The sequence below is a fragment of the Musa acuminata genome, chromosome BXJ1-3 (assembly GCF_036884655.1).
Source record: "Musa acuminata AAA Group cultivar baxijiao chromosome BXJ1-3, Cavendish_Baxijiao_AAA, whole genome shotgun sequence".
Classification (NCBI taxonomy): Eukaryota; Viridiplantae; Streptophyta; class Magnoliopsida; order Zingiberales; family Musaceae; genus Musa; species Musa acuminata.
In genome coordinates this window covers 31,263,527-31,286,787 of record NC_088329.1, presented here as the reverse complement: position 1 = coordinate 31,286,787, position 23,261 = coordinate 31,263,527, and the positions used below count along the sequence as shown (strand labels likewise).

Here is a 23,261-nt window from a genome sequence, read left to right as displayed (position 1 = left end):
TCTGGGATATTAGATGGATGAGGGACTATAGGTACATGGTAACTGAGGACAGACAGGTTCAATGGATTGGATTCCCCTGTATCGTCTGGGGACTACGGCGTAGTGGCCTAGTACGTCCGTATTCGATGAGTCGAGTGAATTATTACAGAGATAATAATTCACTGAGTTAGAAGGAGTTCTGATAGGTATGACTCACGGCCAGCTCGATATTGGGCCTAGAGGGTCACACACATATGGTAGGCATTGCGATGAGTAGAGGTTTGGATATGAGATATCCGACGGAGCCCTTGTCTTATTGGATGCAGATCCAATACCCACTAGGGAAGGATCCATTAGGGTTTGACACGGGATCTCTATAAATAGGAGGGATTCACAGCCTCATAGGCTAGAGTCTTTGCTTGCCTTTCCTATTCTCCTCTCCCTCTCCACCTCAGAGTAGGCCTGGAGTTTTGAGGAGCGTCGTCGCAACCCTACTGTGTGGATCACCGCTAGAGAGGAGGACGCTTGACCTCCTTCACCCTCTCCTAAGGATCTGCAAGAAAACAGGGATATACGATCTCCCTAGGTAACATAATCTCTATACGCAGTTTTGTGTTTTGCGGATTTTTGCGCACCAATCTTCGCACGATGACGAACATCTTTTTGGGAATCGGGGATTTTGTTTTTCTTGTTCTTCCGCTGCGCATATGATGTCGCCCCCCCAATGATTTCCCAACACTCGGGCCAGGAGAAAATGTGGCACAGTTCCCGCACTGGCAGGGGGCATGCTGGCCCCCTCCTGGAAGGGTCGCTGTCGGACGACCCGACTGACCCCTTCCCCCTTCTTACTCGTCGAGCCCTCCCCCTGGGCAGGGGCCCCGGGTGATGCCAGGGAGGCGCTCGAGCAAGTGGCTCAACTGGCCGGCATCTTTCGAACCGCTATCTTCATTTTCTTAGGAGGGCGCTTCGATGTCGGTGATTCTAGCGCCCTCTTCGGCGTCCCGTCCAACGGGACAATCCCGCCTCCGGAGCTCTCCCCATCCCGAGACGGGGGCTCGACGACCCTGGTGCTGGCCGTCTTCTTCATTGATCGTAGGTCCACCATTTCTGCAAGAATAGACAGCGGTCAGACGACATGGGATGAACGAATGACCCATTATATACAAATGGCCATACCCCCGGTGGTAGGGCTCAGCTCAGCTCCAACCATCCACTCCTTAGTCATCTCTTTTATTACCCAAGAAGAGGACATGATACCCCTTAGATGGTCCACCATCGCTATGTCACCAGCAGAGAGTGACGGGAGGGCGTTATCGATGGACCGAATAGCCCACCTGGTATTGAAGCCCCAATCTTGAGCACAACTGATGAAGAAGAAGTGCCTCTTCCAACCTTTGTTGTTAGAGGGTGCACCACTAATCTTGAAACCGCTATGGGTGGTCAAGTAATATCCGCCTGGTCCCTTCCCTATGCAGAAGCAAGCCAGAAACAAAGATCGGGACAGATCGATCCCAACCTCCCGACACTCCCAGATGAAGGCCACTAGGTAGTGCCAGGAGTTGGGCAACACCTGGGATGGGGAAATCCCCCAAAAGTGAAGGCAATCCCTAATGACGGGGTGCACTGGAAATCGTAGACCAGCTTCGAGTGCCCCCACAGTCAACCCAAACCCGTCAGGGAACCGGTCATACGACCGCTGCCCCGGGCGAGGAGCGTGCAGGTCGAGCACTCTGGGATGCAATAGTGATCCCAGAGCACTCTCAACAAGTCCTCGGTCACCACCGAGTCCACATCGTGCCAAGACTTGAGGGCCTCAAGCTCGGCTGAACCCTTCAAGGCCTCTACAGAGGCGCTACCCAAGGACACGCTCACTACCTCGTCCCAGGAGCTTGCAGGAGGAGAGGAAGAAGGCGAGGGAGAAGGAGAAGGGGACGAAAACGAAGACAAGGACGAAGACGGAGACGAAGGCATCCCGATCTAGGAGTTATAGGAAAGAGGCCCAATTGTCGGGGCAAGGGAAGTGAAGCAAAGAAGGCCACAGAGTTGCGAGGAGGGAACCGAGGCACAGAACGAAAGGCTGATCGCAAGAGTGATGATGATTGCCCTGGACAGGGATTATAAAATAGGCGTGACCCATGGCAAGGCAGCGATTAGGGCTTCCCGAGGAAAGCAACAGTCACGGCATTTATGACCCGTCATGAACCCTCGGATCCGCCATTTTCACCCGCCTCGGACTCCCCACTAGAGGCATCCCATCACTCAAGACCCCCCGTTGAGCACCGTTCAAAATGAAGTTTCCCGCCAAGCCCCGTGACGCTCCTGTTAGGATCGGAGTGGCACTAAGAGGGGGGGTGAATTAGTGCTGCGGATTAATACTTGTAAGTTTAAAAATGAATTCGTAAATACTAAGAGATTTCGTTTCGATAGTAACTTGAGTAGATGAAAATTGAAAGCTAGTAGTAGTGTAAATAACAATTTCAGGAAAGTAAGAACTCACACATTCAAGGAACACATCAATTTAAAGTGGTTCGGTCAAAATGACCTGCATCCACTTGCGAAGCCTTCTTCGAAGAGGCTCCCAACTTCCACTAACAAATCACTTTGAAGGTGAAGGACAAATACCCCTCTTACAACCTTTTACAATGGTTCACACTCTTACAATTTTTCAACAAGAAAGAAGGAGGTGAACACTCAAGCAATTGAAAACAAGACTTGCTAAAGACTTTGCTAAGGCTTTATCTCAATCTTTAACTTTTCAAAGGTTGTATTCTCTGCTAAGAATTGAGGGGTATTTATAGGCCCCAAGAGGATTCAAATTTAGGCTCCAAATTTTGAATTCTCTTGGGTTCCCGATGCTGGCGTTGCCACCACCTATCAGTGTTGACACTGACAGTGTACTAGCGGTGCCACCGCCCAATCTATTTCAGCTCACTGGTTGGGCTCCAAACTTGGCCCAAACTAGTCAGAACTTGGGCCCAATTGGCCCATAACCGGGTTATAGGATTAACCCTTAATCCTAACCCTAATTACATACAAACTATGAAATTAAGACATAGTCCTAAGCAAGTTTTTAACCGACAACATCGAGTTTCCTTCCGGCGAGCTTTTCCGTGAACTTCCGGTGGACTTCCGATACACCTTCGGATTTCTTCCGACGGACTCCCAGTAGGCTCCCGGTCTTGTGGCAAGTTCAATGAGTCTTTGGCAAGTAGCTGATCTTTCTTAGTGATCTCCGTGAACCTTCGACGATCTCTTCGGTGGACTTTCGAAAACTTCGGCAAGTACCCGATTTCCTCTCGATTGGTTCCGACAACATCTCCGACGAATCTTCGGACTCTCAAACACCTATCAAACTTGACTCTGATAGACTTGCTCTATGTCTTCAATCTATCATAGTTAATCCTGCATAAGTAAAGCAAAACTTTGATCTAGACAATTACTCCTAAGCAATCAAGTTGTCCGGCATGTCATTGGTCCCTCGTCGCTTCGTCTGATTCTTCGGCGCATCGTCCTCTCTTGCGGCCTATTGCCCAATCGGCCAGTTGACTCTGCAACTCCGATATCCTTGGCGTAATACCCGCTCTTTTTGGCCCGATGCCCGAATCTACGGCTTGAAGCCTTCTGTCGATATGTCGACCAATCCACCGGCCCGACGTCCAATCTTCTAACATTTTCCTCCGGCACAACATGATTTTCCCGCTATAATTGTCTCATCCTGATCGAAGCATTCTGCGTCACACAAAAACGCAAATTAAAACATAAACACAAATTGATTGGTTTCATCATCAAAATCTGAGATTCAACAGCTCCGCTTGGCCCACCACATGGCACAACGGCGTTCAAGTATAACTCGCAACCCAAGCTCGATTCTTGCTTGGGTCACTCCAAATCGCTCCCAACTGGCGACCCATCAGCGCCCCAAGCTCGATTCATGCCCGGGTCGCTCTAGATCGCTCCCGACTAGCGACCCATCAGCGCTCCAAGCTCAATTCCTACCCGGGTCACCCCAGATCGCTCCCGATTGGCAACCTGTCAGCGCCCCAAGCTTGATTCCTACTCGGGTCACTCCAGATCGCTCCCGACTAGTGACCCGTCAATGCTCCAAGCTCGATTCCTGCCCGAGTCACCCTAGATCGCTCTCGATTGGCGACCCGTCAACGCCCTAAGCTCGATTCCTGCCAGGGTCGCTCTAGATCGCTCCCAACTAGCAACCCGTTAGCGCTCCAAGCTCGATTCCTACCTGGGTCACCTCAGATCGCTCTCGACTGGTGACTCATCAGTGCTCCAAGCTCGATTCCAGCCCGGGTCACCCCAGATCGCTCCCGACTGGCGACCCGTCAGCGCCCCAAGCTCGATTCATACCCGGGTTGCTCTAGATCGCTCCCGATTGGCGACTCGTCAGCGCTCCAAGCTCGATTCCTGCCCGGATCGCCCTAGATCGCTCCCGACTGGTGACTTGTCAACGCCCCAAGACCGATTCCTGCCCGGGTCGCCCCATATCGCTCCCGACTGGTAACCCGTCAGTGTCCCAAGCTTGATTCCTACCCGGGTCGCCCCAAATTGCTCCTGACTGGCAACTCGTTAGTGCCCCAAGCTCGATTCCTACCCGAGTCACTCCAGATCGCTCCTGACTCGCGACCCGTCAGCTCCCCAAGCTCGATTCCTTCCCGGGTCGCTCTAGATCGCTCCCGACTAGCGACCCGTTAGTGCCCCAAGCTCGATTCCTACCCGGGTCGCTCCAGATCGCTCCCGACTGGTGACCCGTCAGTGCTCCAAGCTCGATTCCTACCCGAGTCACCCCAGATCGCTCCCGACTGGCGACCCGTCAGCTCTCCAAGCTCGATTCCTACCCGGGTCGCCCCAGATCACTCCCGACTGGCGACCCGTTAGTGCCCCAAGCTCGTTTCCTACCCCGAGTCGCTCTAGATCACTCCCGACTAGTGACCCATTAGTGCTCCAAGCTCGATTCCTGTCCGAGTCGCCCCAGATCGCGCCCGACTGGCGACCCGTCAGCGCTCCGAGCTCGATTCCTACGCGGGTCACCCCAGATCGCTCCCGACTGGCGACCCATCAACACCCCAAGCTCGATTTCTGCCCAGGTCACTGTAGATCGCTCCTGACTAGTGAGCTGTCAGCGCCCCAAGCTCGATTCCTGCCCGGGTCACTCCAGATCGCTCCCGACTGGCGACCCATCAATGCCCCAAACTTGATTCCCGCTCGGGTCGCTCCAGATCGCTCCCGACTAGCGACCCGTCAGTGCCCCAAGCTCGATTCCTACCCGAGTTGCTCCAGATCGCTCCCGACTAGCGACCCATTAGTGCTCCAAGCTCGATTCCTGCCCGGGTCGCCCCAGATCGCGCCCGACTGGCGACCCGTCAGCGCTCTGGGCTCGATTCCTGCCCGGGTCACCCCAGATCGCTCCCGACTAGCGACCCATCAACACCCCAAGCTCGATTCCTGCCCAGGTCACTGCAGATCGCTCATGACTAGTGAGATGTCAGCGCCCCAAGCTCGATTCCTGCCCGGGTCACTCCAGATCGCTCCCGACTGGCGACCCATCAACGCCCCAAACTCGATTCCCGCCCGGGTCGCTCCAGATCGCTCCCGACTGACGACCCGTCAGCGCCCCAAGCTCGATTCCTACCCGAGTTGCTCCAGATCGCTCCCGACTAGCGATCCGCTAGATTCAATTCGGAGTCGAGCTCACAAACTCGATCCTCATACTCAATTCGAGCCAAGCTCATAAACTCAGTCCCCAGACTCAATTCGGAGCCGAGCTCACAAACTCGGTCCCCAGACTCAATTTGGAGCCGAGCTCACAAACTCGGTCCCTAGACTCAATTTAGAGCCGAGCTCACAAACTCGGTTCCCTGACTCAATTCGGAGCCGAGCTCATAAACTCGGTCCCCATACTCAATTCAGAGCCGAGCTCACAAATTCGGTCCCCAGATTCAAATCGGAGCAGGATCTACCCGCTCAGCCCCCACATCCAGCTTCCGACCAAAGTGTGCTAAATCACTCTCAGTTTGCAACCGGTCGGCATTAAAACTCGAGCCCAGACGTAGGTGCTTTGCCCACGGGCCCGATCCCAACGATTGAGCCACACCGTGCAACTAAGTCACATTCCACTATCCGAGTCGCCTCACGATGACCTCGACTCGCCTACATCGACGCCTCGATTTTGCTTCGTCACGCCCCTACCGTGCAATTAGTAAGGTCGCTCCTGCCCACACTATGGGGTCCTACCCCCCTAAAACACCCCCGACGAGTCAACCCACTTCTCCCATGGAGACGCCCAGTACGATCACGTCCCTCAGCCCCAGGCATGCCGCTCGGTCCGTTGGGGATCTGTCGGCACACCCCGGAGGGGGGCAGTGTCGTTTGACGCCACAAGCACCCCCCGAGGACGCCATCTCGTCAGAAGTTGTCCCATCCCCACAAGGTCAGCGGCCACTCCGAATCAAGGGGCAATCAACTCTCACACGCGGGTATAAATACCCTCGTCCGATCCCAAGGAAGGGGAAGGGAAAAAACAGGGGAATCCGAACCAAACTGACTTGCTCGTCGGATGGGCAAAAGTCGGGAGATACTCGACGAAGGTCGTTTTGCAAGGTGATTGCCACTGAGCAACGGGCGTCTTCACCCCGAAGTCATCATCCAGTGCGCAGAGGAGGGTGGACCAGCGGATCGGGTCCCAACCAACGCCAGCCTGCACCTCCCATCTCAAGGGCACACTCACGAAGAAAGATTACCAACTACCCCGGGGACGAAATGACACATCTCATCATAAACAACACTCAAGTCGGCTAGCCTTGGAGTGCTAACCCCCAGCCGCTCGCAAGGACTCAGCCGACCCTTCTAGCTCAATCTTCGCCTGAAGCACTTGAAAAGTTCCGAGGACTCAGCTTAGCCACCTCATCATCCTACTCATTCCACCAAAAGTTTTTAATGTCAGCCTACGAACCTAATCGTCCTGACTCACCGGCCACACAGAATCTTTGTTGACTAACAAACCTGAATCTGCGAAGAAGTTGGGAGATGCAGATCCTTTCTAGTTTCTCCACACTCCAGTTGCAACGTCTTTAATCAACAGAAAGAAGAGTTGACTGTTACATGTTGGATAAGAAGAGGTCCCGTCGCCCATGGGTCAACGCCGCCCTACTTGTCTGCATTAATGCTCTGATGGATTCGGCTGACCAGCTCAAACGCAAGGTGTTGTTCTCCGTGCCACCGGTATCGGAACGACAAAGGTGAATGGATCTGGTGGCGTGATGCCTAACTGATTCCCAGACCACTAACAATGTCACCATGGCTTTCAATGATATTTCGTGCCCGAAAAGAATATGAGTAGAATGCCAATAATGGATGTCTCTGTGCTCGATCATCTTTCTTGGTCATCCATAAAAAATGTGCACGTAGAAGACTTGCTTGAGCTCTCTGTATTCAGCTCCGGTCAGCAATTACGCCTACCACAAGTCCTCGTAACGTGTACGTCAATTCTACACAGATCTCCGTGGTGTGGTTCTTTGGAGTATTTGCTGGTTTTTCTAGTCTCCTCTGCTGAGGATGGACGGGCGAGGAAGAAGAACCTGCACACTTGCCATGTTCAACTTGGATCTCACGCGGAGTTCATGGTGGTGATGCCTCGTGGCCTAAATCTTCCCTTCTCCTTTGTTGGGTTCGGATATTTGTGTCGAATGGAGCCGACAGTCCTGTAGAAATCCACCGCACTCTGCTTGTCTTGTTGGTTAGTCGACGTGGTCGGCTTGAATCGACAGGATGCACTGAACGATCTAAGCTAACCACCACTCATCAAGATCCACTTGTCAGGTCTTCCCTTGTTGTCAGATGGCGACACCATGAACCGGAAAGGTTCTCCCCTGCGTGAGTCAGTCAACCTGGAAAGCAGAGTCCAAATGCCAACTGCGACGCTACGGTGGATGATGATGATGATTCAAAGTACAGAATAAAAGATTAGTAGATTAATGACTTGAAGCCACGGGAATTCAAGCCTTATTAAATCCATTTCCCAGTCGCTGCGGCATTTCTTCTGCGTCACAGGTTGGACTGGTGGCTGGGATAAGAAGACGACCAAATGGTTGAAGATTAGAGAGCACAGATTCAAGTCAATTTGATGCAGCGTTTTGAGGTTTAGGATCAGTGCCATGAGATTTTGTTTGCCTTGTGATGATTGGAAGAGCAGTCTCTCCTTGAGGATTGTGGTTCCGATGCTGCAAGCGTGTGGGTTCGTCCCGGTGATTGGGCTGGAGCGCAGCTGAAACGAGGAGGAGAGACAGAGATGCTTCGTTTCCAGCGAACGTGCCACCGTCTTCTCTTGTTGTCCTTCTTGGTCTTCCTCGCGGACACGGTGGTTGCCGTCGGATTGGTTGTCTCTGCACAAGCAGCCAAGGACTGCGAACGAGCCTGCGGCTCCTACGCGGCCCCGTATCCCTTCGGCTTCTCCGATGGATGCCCCATCCACCTCGGCTGTTCCAATCTCCCGAAACCCACGATCCGGATCGGAGAATTCACGGTGCGGAACATCACAGACGACGGCCTCCTGGTCGACGTCCCACCGGCTTGCAACCGCTCCGTCCACGCTGCCAGGAGCCTCTTCGGCAACAACTACGCGCTGAGCCGGAGGAACGGACTGTTTCTCCGCAACTGCACGCCCACGGCTGGCAAGAGCTTGACAGAGAGATGCAGCGTCGACACCATCCTGATCGACGGCAGCTGCGGGCCTGTGTATGACAACGCCACCTGCCTCTACAATGCGACCAAGGAAGGTTTCTTCAACGCCGACAGTATCGCCGCCTCCGGCTGCGGATTCCTCTTCACGACCTTCGGCATCAACGACCCGGGCGGCGTCTCGGTGCCGTCGCTGGACCTCAGCACGGCGGAGCTGGCGTGGTGGCTCGAGGGAACGTGTCGATGCGCGGCCGACGCGAATTGCACGACCGTTACATCCCCGGTGACCCATCGGCCGGGATTCCGGTGCGGCTGCTCGGAGGGGTTCCAAGGGGACGGGTTCATCGACGGCACAGGTTGCCGTAGAGGTTAGGCCTTTCCTTCTATCTCCATTTTCCTTTGAACCGATACTTTTTGGACTTCAATTGTGATTGTTCCTTTTGCGTTCGCTCTTTCCAGTGTCTGATCCCAATCAAAAATGCAATCCAACAAAGTACATGACAGGTGGCTGCGGTGGAACCACCAGCAGTTATGGTTTTCTCGCTGGAGGTATTCTTCCTGCTATGTGGTTGACCAAATGGCCAGCAGAAATTTGATGTTCTTGCCGACCATGACTGCGGTGCTAAGATGATCGATCATCTTGTTTCAGGCATCATAGCTGGAGCCTCTGCAATGGCTGCCTTGGCTGCCGTTTGCTGGTGGATCAAACGTCACTCCTCCTTGACGAGGAAGCGGAAGAGCATGAGACGCCTGCTCTCCGAGGCATCGTGCGCCGTTCCCCTCTACTCCTACAAGGACATGGAGAAGGCCACCGACGGCTTCTCGGCGGACCACATCCTGGGCACCGGTGCTTTCGGCACCGTGTACGCCGGCATGTTCAGCCACGACAGGCTCGTGGCGGTGAAGAAGATCAAGAACCTTAACAACGACAGCATCGAGCAGGTGATGAACGAGATCAGGCTGCTCTCCTCGGTGAGCCACCCCAACCTCGTCCGCCTCCTGGGATGCTGCGTGGAGCAAAGAGAGCAGATCCTCGTGTACGAGTACATGCCCCACGGCACCTTGGCACAGCACCTACAGCGGGTGCGGGGGCCGGTGCTGCCTTGGACCGTTCGCCTCACCATCGCCGCCGAGACAGCTAAGGCCATCGCCTACCTCCACTCGGCCGTCCATCCTCCCATCTACCACCGGGATATCAAGTCCAGCAACATACTGCTGGATCACAGATTCAACCCCAAGGTTGCAGACTTCGGCCTGTCGAGGATGGGCATGACGGAGATGTCGCACATCTCGACGGCGCCGCAGGGGACCCCCGGCTACGTGGACCCGCAGTACCACCAGAACTTCCAACTCTCCGACAAGAGCGACGTCTACAGCTTCGGCGTCGTGCTGACGGAGATCATCACGGCGCTGAAGGCTGTGGACTTCAGCAGGGCGCAGAGCGAGGTGTTCTTGGCGGCGCTCGCGGTGGACAGGATCGGCAAAGGCTGCATCGACGACATAATCGACCCTCACCTTGCCCCGCACAGAGATCCACGGACGCTGGCTTCCATTCACAAGGTGGCCGAGCTGGCGTTTAGATGCCTTGCCTTCCACAGGGACATGCGGCCGTCCATGACGGAGGTGGCGGACGAGCTCGAACAGATCAGGCTCAGCGGGTGGGTACCCACAGACGGCAGCATGTTCTTGTCGAAGTCGTCCTCCTCGTGCTCGTCCCCGCCGAGCTGCAACGAGAAGCCGCGCACGACGTCGAAGAGTAGGAGGTTGGCGTCGGTGAGCAGCAGGGGAGAGGAAGTGAAGGGAGGATCCCCTGTTTCAGTGCAGGAGCCATGGTTCAGCGATCGGAGCTCTCTCTCCGAGAACAACCTGTTGGGCAACGCAATCCATTGATCTGCCATGCTCTTTCGTCCATCTGTACTGAAAACACACACTTTGGAGTTGAATACGCACTGTCTCTATACAGAAGTGGCAACAATTTCCATGTTCTCTTCGTCACTACGTTCTCTTCAAATCAATACTTTTGCATGGATAATTAGGATGCCTATGTTCCTCTCACGCGTCAGATTCCGGTCGACGGCTACAGCTATCTTGGCGCCGCCTCAAGAAATCCTTTGTGACTCGATGATGAAGGCAATTGGAAAAGATTTAGGAGGCATCGCAGCGCAGAGTAAAAGAGCTGTCTGGAACGATGTACTCTGAATCGACTACTTTATTCCAAAAAATTTGTTTGCAGGTATTTGATTTCCATAGCCTTTCACTGTCGAGGCAGCAATGTCAAAGTAGCAGTTGAGCTTGAAAGAAGGATCATGATGCTTGTTCTCGAAGCTCCATGAACACCAGGAAGTGATCTCAAATGTCATGGCCGGTCTCCTAATCAAATAAGTCTACCACCGGAAATCAGACATTTGTCCCATGTCATTAACGGACGGACAGGTGCCCGATAAAGACCCTCCGGTGTCAGCTCCAGCAAATTCTACGTTTGAGCTCCGACAAAGTTGGGTTCTCAGATTTCTTGCACTGACCAAATCACATTGAGCTCAGTTGATGACAGTATACAATCTGCAAACGCAACAAATAATGTGAAACATATTGATTGCAGGAAAAGGTATCCGATTTGGAAACTCGAGAGACCCAAGCATAGATCAAATGTGAAAGGCTCTGAGAAGGAAATTTGCAACCCACACCTAACTATGTTAGCTCATAAGGCGGCGAGGAAAGAAGATATGGCAAAACTTTGATCCATCCAGCACTAATTTTAGTTTGACCAGTGCAGAACATGAAAAGGACCCTAACTTAAGGAAACCGACTTCTTTGAGCTGTGGTCAGAGTTGTGCTTTGCCTCTTCCAAGCATGAAGAGGTGTGTGTGTATATATATATAAGACGAAGGACCTATTCTTGGCATCAGCAATCTTGCAACAAGGAGGCAAGCTATCATGGGCAACTGCAGTGGTCTTCATTGTAGAAGGTTTGTCTCCTTCTTCCTTCGCCTAATGGCCTCCTCCTCCCTTCTCGTCTTCTTCGTTGGCATGCATAGGAGATGAAACTTATTATATAAACAGAAATAGAAGAAGACCGTTAGGATTAATAAGTATTTTAGGATTTTTTAGGGATAAAGAATCTTTGTTAGTACCAAAAGGAGTCTCGTGAAAGAAGAGAATTATCCTGAAATTTAGCATAAACTATTCTATATATCTTAGGTTTTGATAGTAAAAAAGAATACTTGGAGGAAAGAGTTTTATTCTCTAAAGTTTTGAAAAGAGCGAGAAAAAAAAAAAATCTTAGAAATTTACTTTTAAAAAAGTACAATGACATTTATGTTTGAATAGAAAGAACTTAAGAATCACAACTTGTGATTGATCTCACGTAAGGAAGAATTTAATCTAACACTGATATAGATCATCAAACCAAGTTAAATCTTATATCGATTTTTAGATATATTATTATTCGATCAACGATATCTGGTTTTGCAAGTATTCTTTCACACAGACCCTCCCTTGGAAGCATTAGGATTTGTTTACCTAAGACAATCTATTACGTATCGAAGTGTAACAATCACGATGGTCAAATGAACTCAAGATAACGAGACAAGTGTAACGATGAGTCAGGCAGACATCATTTTCACTATCATGCGGCGATGGTGATGGCTACTTGCAGGGAAAGATCCATGGAGCTGAAGAAGGATCGCAGATTTGATTCCATGGGCGCTGCTCATGAAGGGATAAAGACGGTGGCCATCGAAAAGGTTTGTGAGTTCTCCACCAGCTCAGTTACTTGTGTCTGCATAGTGACATGGAACATGAATGGAAAGGTAGACAAAGGTTTCGATTTGGTCGACCGAGCAAAAGCACCTATGTATTCCCGATTCACGTTGGATTCACAACCCCATGTTGGTTTATTCCAAGGCATCCTCGGGCGACATGGCGGAGCTCATCGGCTGGCACAGAAGGTTTGATCTTTTAGCGGTAGGGTTGCAGGAAGTCCCAAAGCATGACGTCGGAGTGCAGTTGCAGGCTGCTCTTGCCGAAACCCACCGGTACTTCATTCTTACTGCTTCATATCTTGTGGAACTTCTCATATACCGTCCTTCTTTTAGCCTCTTGGCAGCAGCGACGATGCAATCGCTGCAACTGTTTGTGTTCGGCCCCAAAAACTCCCAACCCTTGGCGAAAGGTGAGAGCACGCAGAAACAGGGAGCCGCCACGAGAACTCCGCTTGCAGCTTCTGCTGACAACTCCTCGACGATGCAGAGACGAGGGTGGACAAGCACGCAGTCAGAGGCTGTGGAGGGTTGGTAGGAAGGAAGAAGGGAGCCGTGGGCGTGCATATCGAGTTCAATGGAATCCGCATGGTCTTCGTTTCCTGTCATCTCTCAGGTGTGGAATGCTTGGATCGATCCTACTGCTCATAAGCAATCGTATCGAACTGTCGTGTGTGTGTTACATGCAGCTCATGCGCGCAACGTGGAGGAGAGGAACTCCCAGTGCAGGCACATCTCCCACTCGCTCTTCGCCAAGGACGGGAATCCATGTCGGAGGCATTGCCATGTGACGGTGTGGATGGGAGATCTCAACTACAGATTGCAGGGAATCAGCACCCACCCAGCACGAAGCCTGATCCGTAAGAACCTTCACAACGTACGTAAGAGATCATGACTCACATCTGTCCTCTCCTCTCCTCTCCTCTCCGTGCTTAGGTACTCTGCGTTACGTGATGACGATGCAGCTGTTGACGAGCAAAGACCAGCTGCTCCGGGAAGCGAAAAGTGGGGAAGTGTTCGTTGGGTACTGCGAAGGGAGCTTGTCGTTTAAGCCGACGTACAAGTACGACGTGGGGAGCAACAACTACGATACGAGCTACAAGGTGTGAGAGAGAGAGAGAGAGAGAGAGAGATCATTGCTGATTAGCATTCAGTGCCCGTGCAATGACTGCTCGCTATGATTCACAGGTCAGAGTGCCTTCGTGGACCGACAGAATCTTGTTCAAGATCGATAGCTCATCGGGGATCGATGCGGCGTTGCACTCCTACGAGTCGATCGATCGAGTCAAGACCTCTGACCATAAGCCAGTGAGGGCCCACCTGTGTTTGAAGGTAAAGAGTGTGTGAGTGATCTCTAACATGCAAAAATCATATGAATGGTGTGATGTCAATCTGTGGATAGTGTTGTTGTGGAGACGGTGACGGTTTGAAATAATAATAATAATAATAATAATAATAATAATAATAATAATAATAATAATAATAGAAAGGGAAAAAATGACTTATAAAAAGACATCGCCGTTGCCGGGGATCGAACCCGGGTTACCCGCGTGACAGGCGGGAATACTCACCACTATACTACAACGACATTGTTGTATTATCTTCACTTTAAAACTATAAATACTAAATATTATTAGAATATTATTTAGAAAAATGAACAATTGAATTTAGATAAAATTACACCTAAACATGCAAACATATCATCCAACCATATTCAAAAAAATTACTTCCTGTGTAACAATTGCTGCTAAATTTAATAAGCTTAAAATCACATGAAACTAAAACCATCTTGGTGGTAGGATGTTTTCCTAAAAGGAAAATTCAGCCAGGAGTTTGTAGCTTTGAAATATTTCACAAATCCTAACAACAATATATATATAAACACTTCCAATGTAGTTTCTGCATGCCACATCACTTCAACTGGAGACCTTGGAGTTGTGGTGATCTCATCATGGTCTTGTTATTCATTCACAGAGCAAGAAGACCCACATTATCTTCAAGAAACTCATAATAGAATAAATACTAAATACATTCAGCTGTTTCCACACTACCCTCCTCCCATTTTGCTGTCAGCCAGGCTAGTTCTTAGAACAAGCCCAACTACATACCACGAAACACCCATGGATCCTCTTCTTCAAGGATTTTCCCTGCCCTAACCTTTTGGCACGCAAAATACAGGCGTGACTAGTCCTAGAACAGAAGCTTGAGAAGAGAAAAATAATGGAGAAAAGAGATACAAACAGGAAAAACAAGGCTTTACAGGTACTGCTGGTTTTGTGAGTACAGATTGCCGATGCGTCTCATCCACCATGGTCGCATCTCGCCATAGCCTGTGCACTGCCCCTCCCCTTCCTCCTCTCTGCCGAAAAGAGTTTGGTCTGAGCAATCGAGGCTGGCCCCACATGCTGCATTATATGACCGGCATGCAGAGTGGCACACCCGGAGCCTATTATCTCCATCCTTGTCACAACGTTGGATTGAGATCTACAATAGAAAAGGAGCAAAAAGTTAAGAACTTGTTAACCTTCTGAATGCCATACAAAGTGGTGCAGGTACATCCCTCTTCGCGACACCATCTTGGCTATATTGTTAAATAAACTAGTGATCAATCATATAGACAGGTGATGGCAAGCATGAGCAAACAGGACAAAGGCTAGCTTCAGAGCACAACTTATTATAGGTAAAAATTTGAACCAGAGTGTCTATTCAACAAATTGGGTGAACACTACATGAATGTTGATTGTTGTGAAATAAGATGAAGTATCCTATTTCCCTGATAGACGCTGTTCATATCTTTACCAAGAGTAGCAAATTAAACTGTTTATAAAAATTATGAAAACACAATCCAAAAACTTTTTTAAAATCCATGTACCGGTGATACAGAACCAATCAACAGAACATTTAACAGAATCTTGAGAGTCAATAGATGCGAATAACATACCCAGCAGGCGAGCCGCTTTGCTGCAGCAGCACAGTGGCCATTATTAAGGATGCTAAACAGCATCCGGCCACCTGGCATCAACCGGTTGTAATTAGGCATTACTACAGCTGATTCAAGCTGCTGGAGTATGCTTGGTTCACTTGGCGCACAGTGTTGTCCAAATGCATCCTGAGCTAGCACATCACCACAAATCGAAAGGCTAGGCAGCAATGAGGAGCTGTTCTGGCAAGTATAGCCAGCATAATCGGAACAGCGGAACTCACAAACACCATTGTCACATACTCCTCCATGCAAGCTGCACTGCTCATCGCAAATAGCTGCAAAATATGCATTAATGACTCAATTTGAATGCTTTCTTTGGTTTAAGAGCATGAGCATCTAATTGTTACTGTACAGGTATCAAACATAACAAATGAATTTGGAAGACAACATGGATAGCAGAACAGGGAAGAGTACCAGTGGAGCAATCAATGCCAGCAAAGCCACTGTCACACTGACAGGCACCATTTGGATAGCATGTGCCATGCTCGCTACAATTTCGTGGACATGATCCTGTAAATGAAGAAACATAGTTTATATAGTGAAAAGAATGAACTAGAGCACAATGCACGAGTTGTCAATACTGCAGAGTGAAAAAGAAAAGACGATCTGAAAGGACGTTATAATGCCACTACAATATTGTAAAAGGTAAAAGATCAGCCAGTCCTTTGTAAGGCAGCATAATACAATTTAGAAATGGTTTCTACTTTGTGATAGAATAAGACTGAGATCATATCCTTCATAGTGAATCATCCCGACGGTTATAATGATGTAAGATATGCTTCTTGGCATACATTTTACTCGTAACTTTCACAACATCAGCGAAGCTAAAATCATCATCAAACAAAGAAAGCCAAATATCCCACTGAGGATAATTATTTAATTGATGCCAGAAAAATGATGTAGCACCCCACCCACCCACTATAGAATCATATAATCTTTATTTGTTTTCTCAAAAATCTTAGTGGCATGACCAGCAATAATTGTAGGAACAAATCACTTATTCTAGCTCCTCCAATTCAGTTGAGCATTTTGAAACTCACTCCTGCTTGACAGTTCAGGACTTCTAACTAAACCCCATGACAAACTAAATATATATGAAGGGTTTAATCATGTTAACTCACTTTGGCTGCAGTCATCACCATGAAACCCAAGGAAGCAGTGGCACTCCCCATCTATGCAATCACCATTAAAACTACAGGAGCCAGGACATTGGCCAATTATAGGCACCGGTGCACCACTGCACAACTCATGATATGCTGGGCATATCAGCTCACCTGAATCATCAAGGTAGTATATCTAACTGTGAGTCCACAAAGATCACATATGTGATGTTTAACACAATGACCAACTCACCATTGAATCCTGAAAATTGAACAGGACCACCAGATTCACGACAGACCTTCCAAACACCGTCCACAGCAACCTAGATAAAAGAAATTAATAAGATCTACCATGGTTATATATGAGCATAGGTCTACAGACACATGCTAGATCCACCTGTCATGAAGTCGATAAATCTAAAACAATATTGCAAGGACAGGCAGAGGAAAACCTAAAAAAGGAGCAAATAATAAATTGCATCGTGAAAACTTGTTTGCTACAGATCCAAAGGAGGACAACAATTACAAGTTTGTCTGCATTAGGTAGGAATTTCTTCTGCAACATTCAGAATAATTTTATACTTAAGAAATAAACTGGTTCAAAATATGTCAAACCAATTTCACTATCCAATCCAATTATTTATATTCAGAACATAATGCCATCTACAAAGTTACCAAGATACAATGCAGGTCCAATAGCTACCATCAATGACCAAGGTAAATTACAATCTACAAAGCTTAGACACTAATCCTGGCTGCCAGAGTCCCTACTGATAAAATCTCACATGAATTGATCAGACAAATCAAGTGTATGGAGAGTAAATAAGCTGTCCTACTTACTGGCATGAAAAACAACAGGAAGATTATGCAAGATAAAAAGTTGTTTTACCTCTAAAGTGTTGTTTGTACACCTGTGTTGATAACAACCATTACCCTGAGTGGTAGAGCCCCTTACAAAGCCTGTGCGCACCAATGATGAAGTCATGCACCTAACAAGCATGTACCACCAGATAGGAAGGTGATCAAGAAAGACTACAGTTTTGGTCTGTTTAATCACTGCTTCAGGCATATTTGGATTTCCCATTATGTTGCACACTTTAATATTTAAGGCTTTTCTCACAAGCAAATTTAACTTATGCAGTTACACCAAATACTAAATCTCGTTCTTACCTGGAGTTACTTCCTCGGACCTCACCTAGCATTCTATCAGGTGCACGTGCACTGTTGGTGTCTGTGCAAGAACCATCAGAATAAGCAACAAAATATGTGCAATAGTCTGCCAATGATGATTGCCCACCTGCAATACAACAGGTCTTAAAACATATTTAAAAAATGCATCATCTGAAAAGCTCATATTTCTAAATCTTATGAGCTACAAAAATACCGCTTCAGTTGGATTGATAAAATAATAATAGCTTTATCTAATGAGGGCAAACTTAGGCACGTTTGCTTCAAACTGGACCTAGAAGTAGGATTACAAAAGTTGTAGTCAATACAATGCAATTATTTAGCATGCAAATGTGCATAATTCTAGCAAATTGATGGTTCACTACATACAAAATTATAAAGAATGATATCAAGAATTAACTTTTTCTCAACCACAAGGAGTCCTTTTCAAAAACAAACATAGGTAAGAAGATAAGGACATGAAAAAGAGAAATTGTCACACAAGGCTCGTATCATACATACACAAACCTGCAGTGATTCATTTTTGTAATTAGAACCCCAAGGAGATGGGAACACAAAGCAAGAAAGCTTCTTGTAAATCTGAAACAGCTATATCACCAGACAGGCAGACTAACAATTTCACTTCAAACTGCCAAGGTTGATCACACTGTTATACAATTCACCTTTCTTTGCCTTCAATGTGTTTCACCAATTACTGACAATATATGCATATACTACGCCCCCTTAGCCTGTCTATAGTCTGGTCCAGCTTGATCTCACTCATTTCATCCACCTATGGCATCTCCTCAGCTTCATCCATCAAGTGACTATTTATACCTATTTGAATTTGTAAATTTAATATTTCAATTACCCCACACTGAAAAACAAGAACCAACCAGAAAATGTGACTGCTATTCTGACTCAAGATCAGAACCCTCCAAACAGGCAGCATTGGAAGATGCTCAGAGGTTCCAAGCCAGCACAGAGTACTGGCATTTAAAAGACAACAAGAACAATAAAATAAAATAAAAAAAACACGATACATCATTATACTTTATCATGAAATAAGAAAGACCAAAGACATCAGAAGATGATATCATGAATATCATCATGAAATAGAACACATATTTCCAAGCTTACCTTTATTAGCCTGTGGGAAATATTGAGCCCATTTTGGCAAGTCCCCATTATAGCTTACAATAGGACAATACCCTTCTGCCTCCTTGTTGTATGTACAGCCTGACAACTGAGTAGTGTTGCATCGGTATGCCCCTTTCCAGTGATTGCAAGGAGATGTAACAAATTCAGTTCCTTGATTCTGACCCCAGTCAAGGTGATCTGCCATGCTATAATTAGCATGATACCACCCACTGTCCTCTAATAAAGCCAAAGTCATTTTTGAAACTACAGATCTTATATCGACAGATCCTGTCATAATTTCATTCATTAGAAGTCTTTTCTCCCAGTGAGATCCTGCCAATAATTCATGTATCATTTAGAAATTATGGTGAGAAACTTAATGGGATATTCGATGAGGCATTTACATTCCACTTATGAAATTGAAGGTACCTGATGTACCACGACCGCCTCCATCTTCCAACTCTAAGCCAGTAAAATTTTCAGAAAATGCCTGACAGAAAAGCATAACCACTGTGCTCAGCGACACTATAATCTCAAATTCAGGAACTGAATTCATTTGCATACTGCCATTACAGAATAAAGAAAGAATCTCATTTCCCTATATGGTTCAGTTAAACATACCCCATAGTGATGTCTGGCGTGCATAACAACTCGAGGCAGGACCACACGTGTGACCATACGGCCAAGCTTCTCATCCATAACTTGAACAGTGACCTAAAAAAAAGAATGATCCATTAGATATTACAGATGATAATTGAATAGTAAGGACTAACCAATTGAGCTAAACAGGATTAGAAATTAGTGAAGAAACTGCAAATGGATACCTGGCTACGCCTTCTTTTTCTCTCATCACGGAAGTGTGCAAAGGCATGAGGATCAAAACCTAAAACATGCATGACCTATGGACAGAAATCCTCATAAGTTACCAGGAGTAGTTGAAGGATTGATTTGTAGAATGTTGCTAACCTCATGTATCAAAGTAGCTGAAAGTAACGTTTCAGCTTCAGCTGTTAAATGACGGGGAGCGACATTTACATGACCTACCGATTGCGTAAGGCTAAATTACATTAGCATAAACATCATAGTTAAAAAAATCCAGATAAAGTTTGTCAGTAAATGCCAACAAACTAATGATATAAAAAGCACCTGCGATTGCACGACCCCATTGATCTCGTTCACATGCCACTGCCCAAGCAAGAGTGTTGCCAGTTGTGGGTCTAGTGGTTACCAAGAGAACCAGATCTGAATCAGAAACACCATCTGCAAAGTATAGGTAGATTTATATGACAAGAAAAATAAAGGAGAAATGCTGAAGCCAAGATAATATAACAAAACTAAACTACATCGGCACCTTCAACATATTCATGGGGGAGTTGCACCCCACCATCCTGTCCACATGCAGAATATCCACTCAACCGTAAGTTTCCCTTGACAGGTTCAACTGCTAAAGCCCTTTTGAACCACTCTGCTGTTTGTCCTAGTGCCTGCTCAAGAATTTTTTTTATGAACAAAAACAATCGATCTAGGGTCTCCACAAATAAGAATGATAAAACATCGTCACTAACTTCACTAATTTTTGTATCCAAGTCAATTTTGGCCAATAGAATGTCTAGTTTCTGTCAGATCTTCATAGGCTTCACCATCTTCAACCAGTACTGGAAGATTCAAATTACACTAAATTCTAAACATTAAAGCTTGACCATATCCAATTTCCAAAAGTGAATCCATCACAAATATCCACTGATTAGGTCTACTCGACATTTTTTCTTTCCCAGTTTTGACTCTTTCTATAAATTGACCCAATCCTACCCTCTAATGGCCAAATTGAAAGTCAAACTATCAAGCTTTAAAGATGATCATATGCAAGATCGGGTTGTTCGCTTGTCATTACATTTAGTTCTTAGTGAAATGCTTCCCATATTCCTCATGACAGCTTGAACTAAAGTAACGCAGCTTATACTTATTTCCATGCCATCAGCTTTTGAAGCATTGTGTCTTTCATTCCATGCATACAAAATCTGGTTGAAATATTAGAAATTTAACCCAATATGTTTCATTAATACAACCTTAATAGACATCACCATGATGCATAACAGCAGCTTTTGTTAAGTCCTAACTGCTAAGTACTTAGAAGTAAGGATTGCTACCAAAAGCTGAAAAGAATGAACCTAACGAACACAATATTGAGTTTGACTAATTGAAAATTAAAGACTAATGAGCAACAGCAGAAGAGATAATTTAGTAAATGTAACTAGTCTAGTAGACATAATACTTGTTGGAATAATACGCTAATACTTCATAGAGTTCTATCTGTTCTATTTTGGCGCATTGAGTTCATTGTCAGAATGCTTGTAATACACTTTTAGCTTACAGTGCATCACTCGAAGTAAATAAAAGTTCACCTAAAGATGTAAAGCCACCGATAGGGTACAAAAATGATATTAAACAACATGATGTATAGCTAAATGGCATTAATATTCTCTTCTAGTTTTCTTGAGGTTTCCAAAACCTAATTCAGTACAGACAAAAAGTGGAACTTCACCGAATGGACAGAAACTGAACTTGAAAGTGAGACACCTTGAATGCACTATTTTATGTTCTCATCTAGTTACCACCCACAAGGTGAGAAATCAAAAGTTGGATGAGAAAACATATGCAAATTTTGGGAAAAAAAATAATGAGCATTTTGCTCTTAAAAAATGGGCAAATAAAGAAATAGACAAATCAAATTGGTATATACAAGTTATACCCACATGAATCAATGCCGACATGGCTGAAGCACCAACAGACAAGAAATTGTACCTTTCGAAGACATCTTTTTTTATCCTCCCCTGAAATGTCTTCCGATGTGCAGTTGTACCAACAATCTGCAAATACTGGCCGATCCCCATGAGTCTTGCACACAGGGGTTCTTGGAACTGACGTTACAGGTGGTTCACCAAGCTGAAATACCATCATGATAAGAGATTAATTCACACCAAAAGAATGCAAGACTCTGAATTCATAGTTGGAGGAATTATCTAACAGAAACACATTTACCTTCACGAGTTCACCCACATTTTGGCAATCCCTATCAAGAGAATGCCCCACAGCATCATAGTTCAAAAGTATCCGGATGGGCTGCTTTGCATCCTTTTGCAGCAAAGGTGCCGAGGACACCTCAAGCAAAGCTCGTCCACCACTATGGCGTGACCTTGACAAACTAGACTGGTAATAAATTTGTGGAGTAACGGAGTATTCTTTTCGACCAGGCCGACGCCTCTGATGGAGTATCTCATCATGGATGCATGAGTGCGTGAGTTGAACATCTTTCGCCCCCACCTTAGGATTTTGCGAAAACAGCAGCTCACTGTCTTGAGATTTTGCACCGGTTCCTCCAAAACACACCAGAAGCAACACAAACTGTACAGAGAATAGCAAATTGAAACTGTGAACTTCCTGTATCGGCCAAAATCGCACCAAAGTATCAGAAAAACAAATGACTGTAGCGCATTAGGTGGACAAAAAGAACGATATCAAATAGCCATTGAATGCACTAGATCAACACAAAAAGCGCTTCACAATTTTGATGAACCCACAGAAAAAAGTATAAAGCTGGTTCTATACAAAGCACAGCAACGACTGCAAAGCTTTCAACAAAAACTCATGAACATCACGAACAACCACAAGAAAGAATCAAGACTTCTGTCACCGCAGGCAGTTCGACCGATTCCATAACGCGAAGAAGAATAATCATCAGAAACATTTTAAAACTACACAAAGATGAGAGTTTTTTCGACGAAAACGAGAATAAGAAAAGTAAGCCCTAAACCACAACCAGCCCGGTCACCCAAATTGCCCCAGATCACAGCAGACGCCGTAATCCAAGGTAAACTCGAGACAACTATCATCCAAATTCTTCGCACCCGCAACACAAGAAACCCCCAAAACTTCCAAAACCTCAAGATCGGCGGATCAACCCGCCCTACCTCAAGAGTGACAGCCGCGAGAAGCACCGACAAGGGAAATGCTGCCCTCGACGACACCCCACGAGGAAGCGAGGGCTTCACCTCCATATATCGACCCCAGGAGTTCCCAGAGCCGCTTCCATCAAACCACGACGGGACCACCCATTCGCGCAACCTAGCACGACCGGCTCCGCCTTGGCTGGAAAGGAGCTAGCTTTCCCCACCGGCCGGGTCGTTGCTATGCCGGCACGCCGCCCGGGTCGAGAACTCCCGTCGCGTGGCCTTCCAAGGGCGGATCAGAGCACCATTACGAGCGGCGACGCTCCCCGACGAGCGATGGAGGATTCTGGGCGCCGGAAGCAAGGAGGAGAGTAAGGTTTAGGGAAGTCTACCACGCGAGAGAGAGAGAGAGAGAGAGAGAGAGAGAGAGGAGGAGGAGGAGGAGTAGTGTTACGGTCACCGCTCGCTTAAATCTTCATCCGAAAGAAGGACACGATTT

The 23,261-nt window shown here is 47.1% G+C and overlaps 3 protein-coding genes and 1 non-coding gene across 9 annotated transcripts; 2 read left to right on the top strand and 2 right to left on the bottom strand.

The window, feature by feature from the left end:
• Positions 1 to 8,020: 8,020 nt before the first annotated feature.
• Positions 8,021 to 10,662, top strand: LOC135624614 (wall-associated receptor kinase-like 14). Its single transcript, XM_065128416.1, has 3 exons — positions 8,021 to 9,035; positions 9,127 to 9,216; positions 9,317 to 10,662. The coding sequence occupies exons 1-3, from the start codon at positions 8,279 to 8,281 to the stop codon at positions 10,555 to 10,557; spliced, it is 2,088 nt and encodes a 695-aa protein (XP_064984488.1). The 5' UTR covers positions 8,021 to 8,278; the 3' UTR covers positions 10,558 to 10,662.
• A 140-nt stretch (positions 10,663 to 10,802) lies between these two features.
• LOC103978352 (type IV inositol polyphosphate 5-phosphatase 11) lies at positions 10,803 to 15,900 on the top strand. Of its 5 annotated transcripts, none has more exons than XM_018824112.2 (9): positions 10,803 to 11,633; positions 12,323 to 12,476; positions 12,571 to 12,701; positions 12,762 to 12,838; positions 12,916 to 13,041; positions 13,115 to 13,285; positions 13,362 to 13,528; positions 13,614 to 13,757; positions 15,763 to 15,900. In XM_018824112.2, exons 1-9 carry the CDS (start codon positions 11,602 to 11,604, stop codon positions 15,802 to 15,804), a joined length of 1,044 nt encoding a protein of 347 aa, XP_018679657.2. In that variant the 5' UTR covers positions 10,803 to 11,601; the 3' UTR covers positions 15,805 to 15,900. The 5 variants fall into 5 exon arrangements, with proteins under 5 accessions (XP_018679657.2, XP_018679659.2, XP_018679658.2 ...); XM_018824114.2 differs by having other exon boundaries at positions 13,115 to 13,302; positions 13,391 to 13,528; XM_018824113.2 differs by having other exon boundaries at positions 12,323 to 12,410; positions 12,571 to 12,838.
• LOC135624605 (uncharacterized) lies at positions 13,815 to 23,217 on the bottom strand. Of its 2 annotated transcripts, none has more exons than XM_065128409.1 (17): positions 22,865 to 23,217; positions 21,855 to 22,217; positions 21,618 to 21,758; positions 20,167 to 20,299; positions 19,962 to 20,075; positions 19,782 to 19,855; positions 19,640 to 19,714; positions 19,437 to 19,529; positions 19,245 to 19,305; positions 18,816 to 19,148; positions 17,679 to 17,805; positions 17,398 to 17,497; positions 16,762 to 16,831; positions 16,530 to 16,682; positions 15,823 to 15,918; positions 15,367 to 15,683; positions 13,815 to 14,909 (listed from the first exon to the last, which is right to left on the bottom strand). In XM_065128409.1, exons 1-17 carry the CDS (start codon positions 22,868 to 22,870, stop codon positions 14,682 to 14,684), a joined length of 2,484 nt encoding a protein of 827 aa, XP_064984481.1. In that variant the 5' UTR covers positions 22,871 to 23,217; the 3' UTR covers positions 13,815 to 14,681. The 2 variants fall into 2 exon arrangements, with proteins under 2 accessions (XP_064984481.1, XP_064984476.1); XM_065128404.1 differs by having other exon boundaries at positions 13,816 to 14,909; positions 22,784 to 23,217.
• Positions 13,942 to 14,013, bottom strand: TRNAD-GUC (transfer RNA aspartic acid (anticodon GUC)). Its single transcript has one exon. It is a non-coding gene; the product is annotated as a tRNA-Asp (tRNA).
• Positions 23,218 to 23,261: the final 44 nt, after the last annotated feature.